The sequence below is a fragment of the Heptranchias perlo genome, chromosome 44 (genome assembly GCF_035084215.1).
Source record: "Heptranchias perlo isolate sHepPer1 chromosome 44, sHepPer1.hap1, whole genome shotgun sequence".
Lineage (NCBI taxonomy): Eukaryota > Metazoa > Chordata > Chondrichthyes > Hexanchiformes > Hexanchidae > Heptranchias > Heptranchias perlo.
In genome coordinates, this window is record NC_090368.1 from 3406970 (window position 1) to 3424069 (window position 17100).

At 42.8% G+C, this 17100-nt stretch overlaps 1 gene segment (V, D, J or C); it reads right to left on the reverse strand.

The window, feature by feature from the left end:
* Nucleotides 1–8080: 8080 nt before the first annotated feature.
* On the reverse strand, nt 8081–13784 carry LOC137306742 (immunoglobulin gamma-1 heavy chain-like). The segment is given in 5 exon segments: nt 8081–8833; nt 10171–10229; nt 12456–12758; nt 12846–13184; nt 13673–13784. Coding segments are annotated over 5 exon segments (789 nt in total).
* Nucleotides 13785–17100: the final 3316 nt, after the last annotated feature.

Below are 17100 nucleotides of genomic sequence, written 5' to 3' on the forward strand. Positions count from 1 at the left end.
AGCTGCGCCACCCAGAAGCGGTGGAAACTATTACGAGCTAAGTCTTGGGGTGCGGTATCCTGGCGGACCCCACGCCTTATACATTGTGGTTAGCGTCTGTGCGTCAAACGGATTTCTGCGTCCAAAGAGCAATAAATAGCCTGACTAGATTGTCGTTCGGAGAGAGTGGCCGCTGGGACAGCAGAATGATAATGGTATGGATGTGACCATTTGTCACTGTGTAATGCGGGGCAAAGAGAGGGCAATGAGAATAGATTAGCGGCTTACATAAAAGGGAAGCCAAAATTCTTTTGTAAACATATTCCTAGCAAAAGGGTAATCAAAGGAAGGGTGAGACTGATTAGGGACCTTCTTGTGGAGGCAGAGGACATGGCTGTGGCACCAAATTAATATTTCGCATCTGAAGAGGATGCTGCCGTTGTAGCAGTAAGGAAGAGGCAGTAGCGATATTGGATCGGATAAAGATAGAGCCATATAATAGGTTGGCAGCACTCAAAGTGGAAAAGTCACCCAGTCCGGATAGGATTCATCCTCGGTTACTGAGGGAAGTAAGGGTGGAAATTGCAGAGGCTCTGACCACAATCTTCCAATCCTCCTTAGATATGGGGACGGTGCCGGAGGACTGGAGGATTGTAAATGTTACACCCCTGTTCAATAAAAGGGAGAGGGGATAATCCTGGCAAATATAGACCAGTCAGACTAATGTCGATGGTGGGGGAACTTCTGGAGTCAATAATCTGGGACAAAATTAATTGGCATTTGGAAAAGTCTGGGTTAATAAATGAAAGTCAGCACGGGTACGTTTAATCGTGTTTGATTAACTTGTTTGAGTTCTTTGATGAAGTAACGGAGAGAGTTGATGAGGGTAGTGTGGTTGATGTGTTTCAAAAGGCATTTGATAAAGTGCCACATACTAGACTTGTTAGCAAAGTTAAAGTCCATGGGATTAAAGGGACAGTGTGGGTACAAAATTGGCTAAAGGGCAGAAAGTAGAGAGCAGAGGTGAAGGTTGTTTTTCAGACTGGAGGAAGGTGTTCCTCAGGGGGTCGGTATTAGGACAATTGCTTTTTTTGATATATATTAACGACCTGGACTTGGGTTCAGGGAATCATTGCTCAGTTTGCAGAATGACACAAAACTCGGGAATGTAGTAAACAATTTGGAGGATAGTAACAGACTTCAGGAGGACAGAGACAGACTGGTGAAATGGGCAGACAAGTGGCAGATGAAATTTACCACAGCTAAATCTGAAGTGGTACATTTTGGTAGGAAGAATGAGGAGAGGCAATATAAACTAAATAGTACAATTTTAAAAGGGGGTGCAGGAACAGAGAGACCTGGGGGTGTATGTATACAAACTTTGAAGGTGGCAGGACAAGTTGAGAAGGCTGTTAAAAAAGCATAAGGGATCCTGGGCTTTATTAATAGAAGCATAGAGTACAAAAGCAAGGAAGTTATGCTAAACCTTTTTTGATCACTGGTTAGGCCCCAGCCGGAGTATTGTGTCCAATTCTGGGCACCACACCTTAGGAAGGATGTCAAGAGAAGGTGCGGAAGAGATTTACTAGAACGGTACCAGGGATGAGGGACTTCAGTTATGTGGAGAGACTGGAGAAGCTGGGATTGTTCTCCTTAGAGCAGAGAAGGTTAAGGGGAGATTTAATCGAGGTGTTCAAAATTATGAAGGTTTTTGATAGAGTAAATAAGGAGAAATTATTTCCAGTGGCAGGAGGGTCGGTAACCAAAGGACACAGATTTAAGATGATGGGCACAAAAGCGAGAGGCGACATGAGGAGACATTTTTTTTATGCAGCGAGTTGTTCTGATCTGGAATTCACTGCCTGAAAGGGCGGTGGAAGCAGATTCAATAATAACTTTCAAAAGGGAATTGGATAAATACTTGAAGGGGAAAAATACAGCACTATGGGGGAAAGAGCAGGGGAGTGGGACTAATTGGATAGCTCTTTCAAAGAGCCAGCACAGGCACGATGGGCCGAATGGCCTCCTCCTGTGCTGTACTTGCTATGATACTATGACAATTGTAGTTGACCTGTCAGCCGTGGCTCTACCAATGAATGTGCAGGCACCAGGTGATACAGAAACAGTGGGGCACAGAGAGACATTATTTTCTGAATGAGATTTACAGTTAGTTCATAATTACTGGTACAGTAGCATAGTGGTTTTGTTACTGGACTAGTAATCCAGAGGCCTGGACTAATATTCCAGAGCCATGAGTTCAAATTTAAATTCAATTAATTAAATAAAATCTGGAATAATAAACAACCAGTATCAGTAATGGTGGCCATGAAACTACCAGATTCTCGTAAAAACCCATCTGGTTCACTAATGTCCTTTAGGGAAGGAAACCTGCCGTCCTTACCCGGTCTGGCCTCTATGTGACTCCAGACCCACAGCAATGTGGTTGATTCTTAATCTGCCTCTGAAATGGCCTAGCAAGACACTCAGTTGTACAATCTCGCTACAAAAAGTCATAATCACTGTGGGAGAACCTTCACCACAAGGACTGCAGCGGCTCACCACCACCTTCTCAAGGGGCAATTAGGGATGGGCAATAAATGCCGGCCTCGCCAGCGACTCCCACATCCCAAGAATGAATCTTTTAAAAAATGACTGCTATACAACAAATCCTCGATGCTGGGTCCCAATGAGAGAGCGTCTGTGTTTGCTTAAGGGAACGAAGTTTCCTGTATTTTCACACACTCCAAAGTTGTTGGTTTGACTTTTTTATATTGTTGCACTGTAGGATTAAGGTGCAGTTTTGGCTTTTTTTTATATAATCAAAGGCACTCGACGTGAGTCGATCTGTCACATGATTCTATCAGTCCAAAGATTTCCTTTCACTGTATTTATCAATCATCTGCATGAAGCAAAGCATTTTAATTCACTCCTACCTTTCATAATTCCCGTGCACCCCATTCCATTCTGTTAACTTTCACTGTATAAGGAAACCTACCTGTTATTTCTCATTGAACTAAACATCAACGGAAGCAATCACGGTTTAAAATTTGTAATTCACTTTATAATCTTCATCAATAGAACCACATTGCCCATCAATATATAAGATCTATATTTATTAATCGTTTGACTGATTGACCCTGTGATTTTGGCTCATACAATTAATTGCATTTTTCATGATATGTTTTCAGTTGGATGCAGTTACTAGTAGATACATTGATGGCTCCTTTAAAATAGTTGTCAAACCACTTTGATATAAAATAGTGTGTAAGAGACGGGGAATTAGTTATCCCGAGCGATTTATCCAGACGTTTGATCGGTGTTAACGCCTTAGGAGTTTGTATCTTGCCATCAGAGATGATGTTACGCATTGTATGATTGAATGAGTGTATCTATTGAAAATGACCCGGATAGAATGGGGCAAATGACCGAGCAGTGGTGGGCCGAGTCTTTTATCAAGGATAGAGTGTTTTTATAATCTCACTTTCATGCTCCGAAACATTTACAAAATGGCCACAGCACGCCAGCATTTTGATTTATAACTGCTGATAGGGTGAGATGAAACTGGATGGGAGAAGGCTCATGTGATGCATAAACGCCAGCACAAACCAGCTGGGCCGAACGGCCTGTTTCGGTGCTGTCATTTCGACGTAGAAAGGATGAGAGGAATTTCCCCTGGCTGCTAAGAGTTAGTTAGCGACGTCATCAACAAAGATTTCCTGCGTTCGCTATTGCTAACGAAATCGTAAAGACCCGGTCTGCGATTTGACTGAACGCGATTATCAGAGCGAATTTAACAGGTGGCCAGCAGGAGAAATAGCATTCTCATAAAATCCTTTCAGGAATGAAGCAGAGAGATGATCTGTGAAGCGGTTATAATCGCGGTTAAAATGATTAGACACATGGTATCATAGAATCATACAGCACAGAGGGAGGCCAGTCGGCCCATCGTGCCTGTGCTGGCTCTTTGAAAGAGCTGTCCAATTAATCCCACTCCCCCCTGCATTTTTTCCCTTTTCAAGTATTTATCCAATTCCCTTTTGAAAGTTATTATTGAATCTGCTTCCACCGCCCTTTCAGGCAGTGGATTCAAAATCTTAACAATTCGCTGCATAAAAAAAGCCTCTCATCTTCTCCCTGGTTCTTTTGCCTCGTCCTCTGGATCCCGGCTCTCCTGCCACTGGAAACAGTTTCTCTCGATTAACTCTATCAAAACCCCTTCATAATTTTGAACACCTCTATTAAATCTCCCCTTAACCTTCTCTGCTCCAAGGAGAACAATCCCAGCTTCTCCAGTCTCTCCACATAACTGAAGTCCCTCATCCCTGGTACCGTTCTGGCAAATCTCCTCTGCACCCTCTCCAAGATAAATTAGATACCAAATCATTTCTCCTCCCTTGCTTTGTTATTTTTTATTAATTGTATTGAGATAAGCAGCAGGGCCATTTACTCGTGTCGGCGCATTGCATCGAGCAGCTAAACAGGACGCATCTTCACATTGAGAGGGACGCTGTAAATGAGGTCAGTGCCCCGCAGATACTCTGTTCTGTTTGATGAACCTGTGCCGCATTCAAGGGTCGTTTTAAAAATAAACTCTTAACTGTTTGACCTTTGCAGGCAGCTCTGCGGGCGGGCGCTTAACCTGCAAAAACAGGAAAACCACACAGGGCTTTAGCCTCGGACTGTATTTTCGAGCTCAACCCGCCAGTTAGTAAGAATCTTAACGGAGCGATTTCCGCAACTGGCTGTACAATTGCACAACCAATCCGAACCAATCTGCGCAGAATGACTTCTAAACCAATCATCTCTGAGACCTTCACTGGAACAGTCCCCGCCCGTCACAGGCAATCAGCCAGCGGCTGTCCCCCTTCTTTCGATCTCTGCCTCGCTTATATGTTGTTTACATTCCATTACAGAGAAATTACAGCACAGAAACAGGCCATTCGGCCCAACTGATCTATGCTGGTGTTTATGCTCCACACGAGCCTCCTCCCTCCCTACTTCATCTCACCCTATCAACATATCCTTCTATCCCTTTCTCCCTCATCTCGCTTCCCCTTAAATGCATCTGTTATTCGCCTCAACCACTCCATGTGGGAGTGAGTTCCACATTCTCACCACTCTCTGGGTAAAGAAGTTTCTCCTGAATTCCCTATTGGATTTATTAGTGACTCTCTCATATTTATGACCCCTAGTTCTGGTCTCCTCCTCAAGTGGAAACATCTATACGTCTATCCTATCGAACCCTTTTATAATCTTAAAGACCTCTATCAGGTCACCCCTCAGCCTTCTCTTTTCTAGAGAAAAGAGCCCCAGCCTGTTCAGTCTTTCCTGGCAGTTATAACCTTAATTTAAGGTCAAACTTTCATGTATAACTGTTCACACATTCTGTAATGTACACGTGTCTGTCTCATTCATAAATAATTCTACCAGACTGAAGCAACTAACTATACGAGGTGTATAAAATGATGACATTTTCTATCATCTCCAGACTTTCTGCTCCACCCCCCATCGACGGCCGCCGTTAGAAAATCCAAGTAGCCATTCTTAGTGGGCCAGCCTGCCCAGGGGCTTCTCAGCCCTGAAAGAGCAGCTTGTGAATGCCTCATCCCAAATCCAGACACTGCGAGGCAGTGGAATGCACTTCTGGGGTGAGTGGTTGAGGCTGAAACTACATCATACAATCAGATTGGAGGAATGATTTGGAAGCGGGCGGGGATTTGCGATTAGATTTGCGCATATGGAGGGTGAACGCCAACACGGGCTGGTCGGGCCGAATGGCCTATTTCCGTGTTATGACTTCTATGTTTATTTCGATGCATATTTCCAGTGGGGCTAATATTTGCCTTCCCGTTTACCAGGGGACATCCTATTGGCCGCTGCACCAAAATTGAGACAACTATACTGTTGCTACTGTTGCTCTGGCGAAGATGAGTTAACAAGTGTTTTAAACATAAAAGGAGCGGCACAGGTTAATAAGGCCATTAAAAAGCAAACAAAGCACCGGGGTTCATTTCTAGAATTGAGAAGCAGAGAAGTTATGTTAAACTTGCATCGAAACTTGGTTAGACCACACTTGGGGTACTGTGCACAGTTCTGGTCTCCATATTATAAAAAGGATATAGACACTGGAGAAGGTGCAAAAAAGGTTTTACAAGGATGATACCAGAACTGAGAGGTTACGCCCACCAGGAAAGTCCGAACAGGCTAGGGTTTTTTTTCTCTAGAAAAGAGAAGACCGAGAGGAGTCCTGATCTTTAAGATTATGGGAGAAGCTGATCGGGTAGACATAGAAATGTTTCCACTTGTGAAGCGAGTTCAAAACTATGGAGCCATAAATATAAGAGAGTCACTAATAAATCCAATATGGAATTATAGAGAAACTTCTTTACCCAGAGAGTGGTGAGAATGTGGAACTCACTCCCACAAGGAGTAGTTGAGGCGAATAACATAGAGGCATTTAAGGGGAAGCTCGATAAACACATGAGGGAGAAAGGAATAGAAGGATATGCTGATAGGGTGAGATGAAGAGGGGAGGGAGAGGAGGCTCGTGTGGAGCAGAAACACCAGCATAGACCAGTTGGGCCGAAGGGCCTTCTCTGTGCTGTAAATTCGATGTAAGTTAATAACTCAGATGGAATCTAAGTCAAAATATGTCAAAATACCAGTAACTGTTCCTTAATACTGGAAAGCGAATCTACATTGAAATTGCAGCTAACTTTTACAGAAACTTCACAAATCGAGCATTTATTTTGTCATAAACTCCTGCTGATTAGTAATTAATCATCAATTTGACTGACATAACTTGACAGATCACCCGTTCATATTTATCTTTTCTCCGCCTCTTGGCGATTCCTTTTGACTGGAAATCGATCCATTGATCCCTCCAGGCAACCGTGCGCCCTCGGATTCCCTTCCGAGCCGCTGGAATGGTTCTGACCTGATGACAGAGGGGACAGACCGATTCTGGTATAACGGACACAGAATCAGAAGTCCCAATTATGGGGGTAAACTCGGAGCAGCGGCCCTGCCTATACTGGCGCTGTTCGAATCAACAACTACAGTGGGAAACTTTTGGATTTTAACCGAGCAGGTCGGGTGAAACTGTTGCCTCTGTGGCATGTGGGCCGGTAGCCAGAGGGCGCCGGTTTAAAATAACTGACGAAAGAACTAGAGGGGAGGTGGGAAATTTGTTTTCACACAGACAAGCGGAAGGCGCTACCAGAAATCAGAGTCTACAAGAAAGTCTACCAAAAAAAAAACACAATTGGACGTGTAATTGAGGTGGGGGCTAATTTGCAGGAACAAGCTGGGCTGCGGGACTGAATTAGACAGCTCCTCCAAAAAGGCCAGCACAGGCACGAAGGGCCGAATGGCCTCCTCCTGCGCTGCAAGATTCCAGGCTCCCACCGAGCGGTGACACCTAATCTTGGTGTTTAATGGATGGCTCGACTGTTTTAGATTAGATCAAACCAAATTTATTATTGTTGAAGTCCGTTTCTTTCCAGCCAGACTATATCCCTCCACAGCACTTCAACATTTGAAGAAGATTGAAGGTGAGGACAATAATTTGTCTATTGAGAGAGAGTGTCACCATGCCGCGAAATTACACAACGCAGGCTCAGCTTTCCCCAATCTCCAACGTTTCATGATTACTTCTGCAAAATACCCGCTTTCACTCGTATTTTTAATTAAATATAATTTATTCTATTCCCCAGAAGTTCTTCGCCTGCTTTAGGGGATTCTACCGGTGAATATCCCTTGTTTTTTTTCTGAGAAACGGTGACAGGGATTGGGGGGACCAATCGCGACAACCAGGGGGCGACCTGAAGCTGGGGTATTTATTGATTGAACCTCGGTGTAAATTTGTATATTTAATGTAACTTTAATTTTCTGCGATGACTGTGCAGAGGTTCGGGATCCACTTACACTCCTTATTTAATATACAAGCAGGCTAAATCCGGAGTCAGTGCCCAGTCGGCCCCCACTTTTACACCGCGCACATCTACACTGTAAATCGACCCAAGAGATACACAGAGCGCATCTGGACTGAGCGTGCAAGCAATTGGAATCACAAACGCAATGCGCGGGTTTTTAAAACCTGTTTTATTGTGTAATTGCTGTTATAACTCGCACACTGATGCACTTTAAAGATGATTTGAATTATGGGATGCTCATGTGCTGTATAAAATGCACAACGAGATATAAAACGCCAGTACAAGAAAGCAGAAACAGATCGAGATTGAACTAAAATGCAGGCGATATGTTAACGTAAAGAACAGGGCACGATTACAGCACTGTGTGAGAGATCAACTAAATTTGTTAGCATGGAGTTTCCAAGCGGGAATTGGCGCCCAAAATGCGCTCGAAATTCCTCTGGTCAAATCAGACTTCAAGACTCTCCAGCAGGCGAGAAATCGGTTCTGTGTCGAGCAGTCTCTCGTCTGAATGATAATTAATTATTGATAAATGTGTATTAAGGGAACGTGAGGTCGACAATAAAGAGAGTCTAGAGAGCGTTTAGCTGCACTGCGCTGCTTTCGATGGTCGGATTTACAGAACCCGGTGTCTGAGAGTCTCCAGGAAGGGTTCACACCTCCAAGGTTTACTGCGGCTGCTGATCTTCTGGATTAGATTGCCTGTTTCTCATCGATGGCTCCCAAATGGACAGGGAAGCAGCACAAAATTGGTGACTTTGAAGTATTAATGAGTAATGTTTCTTACTGATTCCCTAATGGGAGCAAAACAGAGGAAGCTTTCTGCCACATTTATATCCGGGATGCAGAATATGACTGTTCGTTTTGCTTTCCCATCAGAGCGTCGGATCTGCATTAAGCGCCAGGCGGGCATAAAGAGTCTATGAGAGACAAGAGAGACCGTCATCATGACCCGCTTCATCATCATAACAATATAGGAACAGGAAGAGGCCATTCAGCCCCTCGAGCCCGTTCCACCATTCAATTAGATCATGGCTGATATGCACCTTAACTCCATTTTCCCGCCTTGGTTCCCTAACCCTTAATACCCTTACCGAATAAAAAATCTATCAATCTCAGTTTTGACATTTTCAATTGATTCCCAGTCTTAACAGCTTTTTGGGGGAGAGAGTTCCAGATTCCCACTCCCCTTTGTGTGAGGAAGTGCTTCCTGACATCACCCCTGAACGGCCCGGCTCTAATTTTAAGGTTCTGCCCCCTTGTTCTGGACTCTCTCCCACCAGAGGAAATAGTTTCTCTCCATCGACCCTATCGAATCCTTTAATCATCATAAACGCCTCAATCAGATCACCCCTTAACCTTATAAACTTGAGGGAATACAAGCCGAGTCTATGCGACCTGTCCTCATAATTTAACCCTTTTCACCCCGGTATCATTCCGATGAAGTATCATGCTGTAATATCTTTAAAAATCCATATAATTATTTTAAATATCCTTAAAATATCCATATAATTATTTAAAATATCCTTCAAATAGCCAAATATTTATTTAAAATATCTTTTAAAAATCCATATAATTATTTAAAATATCCTTAAAATATCCATATAATTATTTAAAATATCTTTTAAAATCCATATAATTATTTAAAATATCCTTAAAATAGCCAAATGATTATTTAAAATATCTTTAAAAATCCATATAATTATTTAAAATATCCTTAAAATATATCAATATAATTATTTAAAAGATCCTTAACATATCCATATAATTAATTAAAATATCCTTGAAATATCCATATCATTATTTGAAATATCCTTAAAATAGCCAAATAATTATTTAAAATATCTTTAAAAATCCATATAATTATTTAAAATATCCTTAAAATATCCATATAGCTATGTAAAATATCCATACAATATCCATATAATTATTTAAAATATCCTTAACATATTCATATAATTATTTAAAATATCCATATAACTCTTTAAAAATCCCTGAAATATCTATATAATTATTTAAAATATCCATATAATTATTTGAAATATCCATCTAATTATTTAAAATATCCTTGAAATGTCCATATGTATTTTTAAAAATCTACTTTCGTACCTCTACACAAAAGACAGACAGTGCCATCCTGCAGTGCCAAGTTTTATGGACTGTAACACAACAATAACTATGAATCTTAACCGATAGATTAAAAATCAGCGAAGTGTATCTAAATGTGCAAAATAAAAACAATTCTTTTCATATTTACCTCCTTTTCTTGATGGCGTGGTCTCGAATCCGTGAACTCCTGGTCACTGATTGTGCTCCCTAATTTAAAGAGAATCTTAAGCTAAGTATCAAGGTGCAAATTTCACACAGAACGGACCCATTAAGAGTAAATAACACGGTAAATGGATTTGACTGGGACTGCAGATGCTCCCGACAATCGGTACCTGACTGCCTGATCCTGCAGCTCTTTCCCGCGGTGATTATAACCATCGCCAGGAGGAGAAGCGCCGCCGACGAACTCCCGTAAAGCTGTAATCTGCAGACGGTTAGTGGGAGAGACTCTGCAGGAAAGAAAAAAAATATCCCGTAACCCAAACCTTCCGGTGCTCGCAGACGGTTCACTGGGACCCACCGCCACCGTCTAGAGATGGGCAGTCAATACCAACCGTGCCCACATCCCGAGAACAAATTAAAAAAACGTTTCTGAAAATAATGAAACAAGTGAAGCGGTTTTGCAAAGCTGACTGTGTGATTTCACACAACACCGGGAAGTGCTCTGCTTATTTAGCCAGCCATAAATCAAGCTATGTTAACCCACTGTTTAACCATGACTTAGGCAGAGATTTTACGATAGATAGATCGATAGATAGAGAGATAGATAGATAGATAGATAGACCACACAAAACTGGGGTGGAATGTGAGCTGTGAGGAGGATGCAAAGAGGCTCCAATGTGATTTAGACAAGTTGGGTGAGTGGGCAAGAACATGGCAGATGCAGTGTAACGTGGATAAATGTGAGTTTATCCACGCTGGTTGTAAAAACAGAAAGGCAGATTATTATCTGAATGGTGATAGATTGGGAAAAGGGGAGGTGCAACGAGACCTGGATGTTCTTGTACACCAGTCGCTGAAAGCGAGCATTCAGGTGCAACAAGCAGTTAGGAAGGCGAATGGTATTTTGGCCTTCATTGCAAGAGGATTTGAGTACAGGAGCAGGGATGTCTTACTGCAGTTATACAGGGCCTTGGTGAGACCACATCTGGAGACCACATGTGCAGTTTTGGTCTCCTTATCTGAGGAAGGATGTCCTTGCCATGGAGGGAGTGCAATGAAGATTTACCAGACTGATTCCTGAGATGACAGGACTGACGTATGAGGAGAGATTGGGTCGACTAGGCCTGTATTCACTAGAGTTTAGAAGAATGAGAGGTGATCTCTTCGAAACATATAAAATTCTAACAGGACTAGACAGACTAGATGCAGAGAGGATGTTCCCGATGGCTGGGGAGTCCAGAACCAGGGGTCACAGTCTCAGGATACGGGGTATGCCATTTAGAACCGAGATGAGGAGAAATTTCTTCACTCGGAGGGTGGTGAACCTGTGGAATTCTCTACCACAGAAGGCAATGGAGGCCAAGTCATTAGATGTATTCGAGAAGCAGATAGATATATTTCTTAATGCTAAAGGGATCAAGGGATATGGGGAAAAAGCGGGAACAGGGTACTGAGTTAGACGATCGGCCATGATCATTTTGAATGGTGGAGCAGGCCCGAAGGGCCAAATGGACTACTCTTGCTCCTATTTTCTATGTTTTCTATGTCTATGATAGATAGATAGAGAGATAGATAGATAGAGAGATAGAGAGGTAGATAGATAGAGAGGTAGAGAGGTAGATAGATAGATAGATAAATGGATTAGATAGATAGAGAGATTTGATAGATGATAGATAGATAGATAGATGGATAGATAGATAGATAGATAGAGAGGGAGAGAGAGATGATAGATAGATAGATAGAGAGATAGATAGATGATAGAGAGATAGATAGATAGATGATAGATAGATAGAGAGATCGATAGATACATAGATTTGATAGAGATAAATTGATAGAGAGATAGATAGATGATAGATAGATAGATAGATAGGGAAATAGATAGATAGATAGAGAAATAGAGAGATAGATTGATAGAGAGATAGATAGATGATAGATAGATAGAGAGATAGATAGATAGAGAGATAGATAGATAGATTATCGATGGATAGATCGATAGAGAGAGATAGATTATCGATGGATAGATAGAGAGATAAATAGATAGATGATCGATAGATAGATAGAAAGATAGATGGATAGAGAGATAGATAGAGAGAGTTAAACAGTCAGAAGCTAAACACTGAAATATTGAGAGATATGGGGGAGTAAATGATGCTGTAAATATACATCGACACACAGAAAGGGAGAAAGTTTTAATATACAAAGTGAAACAGCTAAAAGATAAGTCTTACACCAGATTAAAGATAGAAATAAAGGGTCACTGTCAATACTCACCTCTCTGATATGAAACACTTTCACTGGTGAGGATTCCAGTGGTGTTAGTTTGAACACTGCAAGTACAGACAGCGCCGCCGCTCCAAGTTTCCGCCGAGACGCTAATGTAACTCCTGACACTGTAGCTCCCGTCCGGGTCTATTATCCCGGAATCGGTCCGCCCCTCGGTCACCAGTCCGGAAACATTCCAGCGGATGGGAGAGGATTCGGGAGATACGCCTCTCGCCAGACACATCAACGCGACCCTTTCCAGCGAGCGAATTTCATCCGGCGGCGGAGTTAGGAGAAATATGGCCGGGGGACCTGCCGAGTTTCCGGGTTAAGGTTAGTATTCAAACATTAATTCGTGGTTATTTATGATGAAATGAGTAAAAGAATCGTAATTCGTACCTGTGATGAGCAATTTCGAGCCGTTTCCGAATACAAGGGGCATTGTGCTGTATGCTTTAGCTGCACAATAATACACGCCCGAATCACTAGTCTGGACACCTTCAATAACCAGAGAATAAACAGTCGATTCCTCGTTAACTTGCCCCGAAAACCTCCCGTCTGCGGGCATGTGTTTTGCTACGATGTAAACGTGTCGTAGCTGCTCTCGGTGCTGCCGTTTGTACCAGGTAACAGCACCGTATGCTAACCAGTCCGTGTGACAATGGAACTTAACGGAACTTCCAACGGAGACCGTCTGAACCGCCGGAGTCTGGTGGAAAACCGCCTGAGATAAAATAACTGGGAAAGGAAGAATATTCACAAGAGGTTTCTGTTATGGCAGGGGGGGATAAAACGCTGTTTCGTATTTATACCGCGCCTTTAACTATATCAGGACATCCCAAAGCGTTTTACAGCCAATGGAGGACTTTTTGAAAATGTAGGGAAACGCTGGCAGCCAATTTACGCACAGCAAGATCCCACAAACAGTAATGGGTTAATGACCAGATCTTAGTGGTGTTGGCCCCAGGACACCGGGGGAGAACTCTTCTTCCAATATTGGCCCGTGGGATCTTTCATATCCACCCGAGAGGGGGCAGACGGGGTTTAACGTCTCAACCGAAAGATGGAGAATGTTGACATTTGGTCTATTTTAATTAGCCTGAGATAATTAATTCCTTCAATGTGACACTAATATTGGAGAATACAGTACACAATCTTTTACTTCAGACTATCTTAATGATCTCACACAGGAATTCGGTTATAAATCTGAAAGAGAGACGACTTACCTGGAAAGAGATGGAACAGCGCACAGGGAGCAAAGCAACTCATTGTCTGTGGGACCGAGGCGGTTGCTGTGAGCTTTGCACTGGCACTTTGCTAAATGTGATACCTTTGCGCTGAGATGTGAAATGCACAGTTGCGGATATTGCGTGCTGAGTTTAAAAATAACAGGCTGGAAAATACAGCCCGATGCAAAAGCTCTCTGTGGGTTTCCTGTTTACACGTTGAGTGCCCACGCACAGGTCTGCCTGCAAAGGACAATGCGTGTTAACCACGCGTGAAAGGCAATGCGCAGTCCAAGTGATTAAACCGTGTATAAAGGGCATATAGTGCAAATTTTGACACATTGCACTAGTGTGGGCACGAGGAAATAATCCTGTTCCCTGTATTGTGTTTTATTGGTCTCCAACTCACGCGCTCATACTTTCACCAACAAAAATATAACAGATTGACGAAATATAGAATCACACGTTATTATTTTAGTGACCGTTTCACCCAGTAGCTGTATTATGCCCGTCTCTTTAGTGTGAGCTCTTCCTTATTCTGTGGCTCAGTCGGTAGCACACTCATAGTCTCTTAGAAGTCAGTGAGTACAAAATCTAGGGCTGATACTCCCAGTGCCAGTACTGAGGGAATGCTGCACTGTCGGAGGTGCCCAAACCATCTGCCCTCTTCAAGTGAGATGCAAAAGATCCCACTGCCACTGTTTCGCAGGGGAGTTCTCCCCCGCGTACTGACCAATGTTTATCCCTCCACCGACATCACTAGATCTGGTGATTATCGCATTGCGGTTTATGGGATCTTGCCGTGCATAAATTGGCTGCTGCGTTTGGGTTATTATTTACACGCTCACGCTCAACATTCCTGGATCCTGCGCCCCGCTAAATTCGCATTTTGATTGCATTAAAAATATTTTGGAATAAATTCTTATTGTGTCACATGCAATCGCCAACGATTGTGGCTCTGAGCAATCAGGCAGCGGGTTAATACAGGGTGTCTTAAGTCTTGCTAAAGATTGAAGCCCCGTTGTGAATGTTATATTTGGTATTTCAAACGATAATGAGATTTGATCCGTTGGTATTTTGCAAATCCGTAATTGGTAATTATATCCACTTTTCGATCGAGATGAATGGGAATGGGTTCAGGCACCTGGAATTTTTCACAATGTGAATTCACTGATATTTTCCTCGTGACATTCAATAGGAACGAATTAAAACAGGGGTTTGTCCGTCGCTGTTCCTTGTGATGGGAGTGAATAGGTGAGAGTTCGTTCCGTTTGAATTCTATACATCAAGGGAAGGGCGTTCCTGTATCCAGATTCTACACGATAGGCAGCGAATGGGAGTTTGTTGAGTTAATATTTGCAACAAAGGAACAAAAAAAAAGTTACTGCAAATTAAAAGTGTATTTGGTCAGTGGCGCTGCCTGGAACCGGATTCCTATTTTCTGGAACGGGTTGCCACTGGACAGACCGATTCCGGTACAACAGACCCGGACGGGGATCGAGAACACTGAGGAGCGTCTCGGTTGAAACTTGGAGGAGCTGGCTGCGCTTTGCCTTGTTCAACCGGGCTCCTGCAATCCCTTCACTCGATAGAATTACCCAGAATGTACAGCACAGAAACAGGCCATTCGGCCCATCAGGTCTGTGCTGGCGTTTATGCTCCACACGAGCTTCATCTCACCCGATCCTTCTATTCCCTTTCTCCCTCATGTGTTTATCCAGCTTCCCCCTAAAGAATTATTCTCCCCAACCACTCCATGTGGGAGTGAGTTCCACATTCTCACCACTCTCTGGGTAAAGAAGTTTCTCCTGAATTCCCTATTGGATTTATCAGTGACTCTCTTATATTTATGACCCTCTAGTTCTGGTCTCCCCCACAAGTGGAAACATCTTTTCTATGTCTACCCTATCGAACCCCTTCAGAATTTTTTTAAAGACCTCTATCAGGTCAACCCCTCAGCCTTCTCTTTTATAGAGAAACGAGTCCCAGCCTGTTCAGTCTTTCCTGATAGCTATAACCACTAAACAGGGATGGACAATTTTTAGAGCCTGGAGTAAGCCGAGTTTAACTGGATGGCTGTTGTCTCTAATCGACAATTTTTTCATTTCGGAAATCATCCAGGAAACCAACTATTTACATGAGGGAATCTTGGTAAATAAAATTCACTCACAGCAAAAATTCACTAATAAATCTAATGGCCATGTTTTAGATAATTAATTTAGAAAACTGAATAATGTTTTTTTTTGCATGTTACGCCAGGAAACAGCATTAAGAGTGTGTTACTGGCTATAACCCATAAGATCCCGCCATCAAAGTATGTGAATACTCCATAATAATGTGCAAACAACACTAATTACATCATTTAGATATTCCAATGACTGGTTAATTATTTCCAGTGAATTCGTTTGAAGATGGAATGTTGAATCTTTAGATTCTTAGCAGTAAATGGGGCCGCTCACTTAACCATACGCACCCCCCTCTCCCCGTAGCTATATGGGATAAGGGAATGTGTCTGATGGTGTTTCTCTGTCACCCGTGGCCACTCATTGGAGCATTGGAGCCTTAGTGGAGGGGCAATCTTTCGGGATAAATTTGGTTCTGGGCTGCTTGTATCCAGTATCTCTAAAGGAGAATAATAAGGGATGCTAACTCTGCTGCCCCCTGTATCCTAACTCGCACCAAGTCCCGTTCACCCATCACCCCCTGTGCTCGCTGACCTGCATCGGCTCCCGGTCTGGCAACACCTCGATTTTGAAATTCTCATCTGTGTTTTCAAATCCCTCCATGTCCTCGCCCCTCCCTATCTCTGTAACCTCCTACAACCCCTCCCAGATCTCTGCACTCCTCCAATTCTGGCCTCTTGTGCCTCCCTGATTTCAATCGCTCCACCATTGGTGGCCGTGCCTTCAGCCGCCTAGACCCTAAACTCTGGAATTCCCTCCCTAAACCTCCCCACCTTTAAAACGCTCCTTAAAACCTACCTCTTTGACCAAGATTTTAGTCACCTGTCATAATATCTCCTTATGTGGCTCAGTGTCAAATTTTGTTTGATAATCGCTGCTGTGGAGCGCCTTGGGACGTGAAAGGCGATATATAAACGCAAGTTGTTGTTGTGTTACCTATATGATGATATTCACACAACAGACGCGTGTGAGTTGCACAATTGTTGCAGTTTAACGTTAATCGACTGCAATCACCAGCCATATATTGACACTGAGATACAGTAACCTTCAGATGCCTCAGATTCTGTCACCCTCATCTTCGACCTTGGAATTGACTTAGAAGCAGAAAGTCCAGTGTGTTAAAGATAACATGCCGTCCCAATACGAAGATATGTGCTCCGCAATCAAATTATCCTGCAAATTAGCTCATCCCACTTAAAACCACTTCTAGTATTGGCTTCCTTGCATTTTAGATTTTAGAGCTGT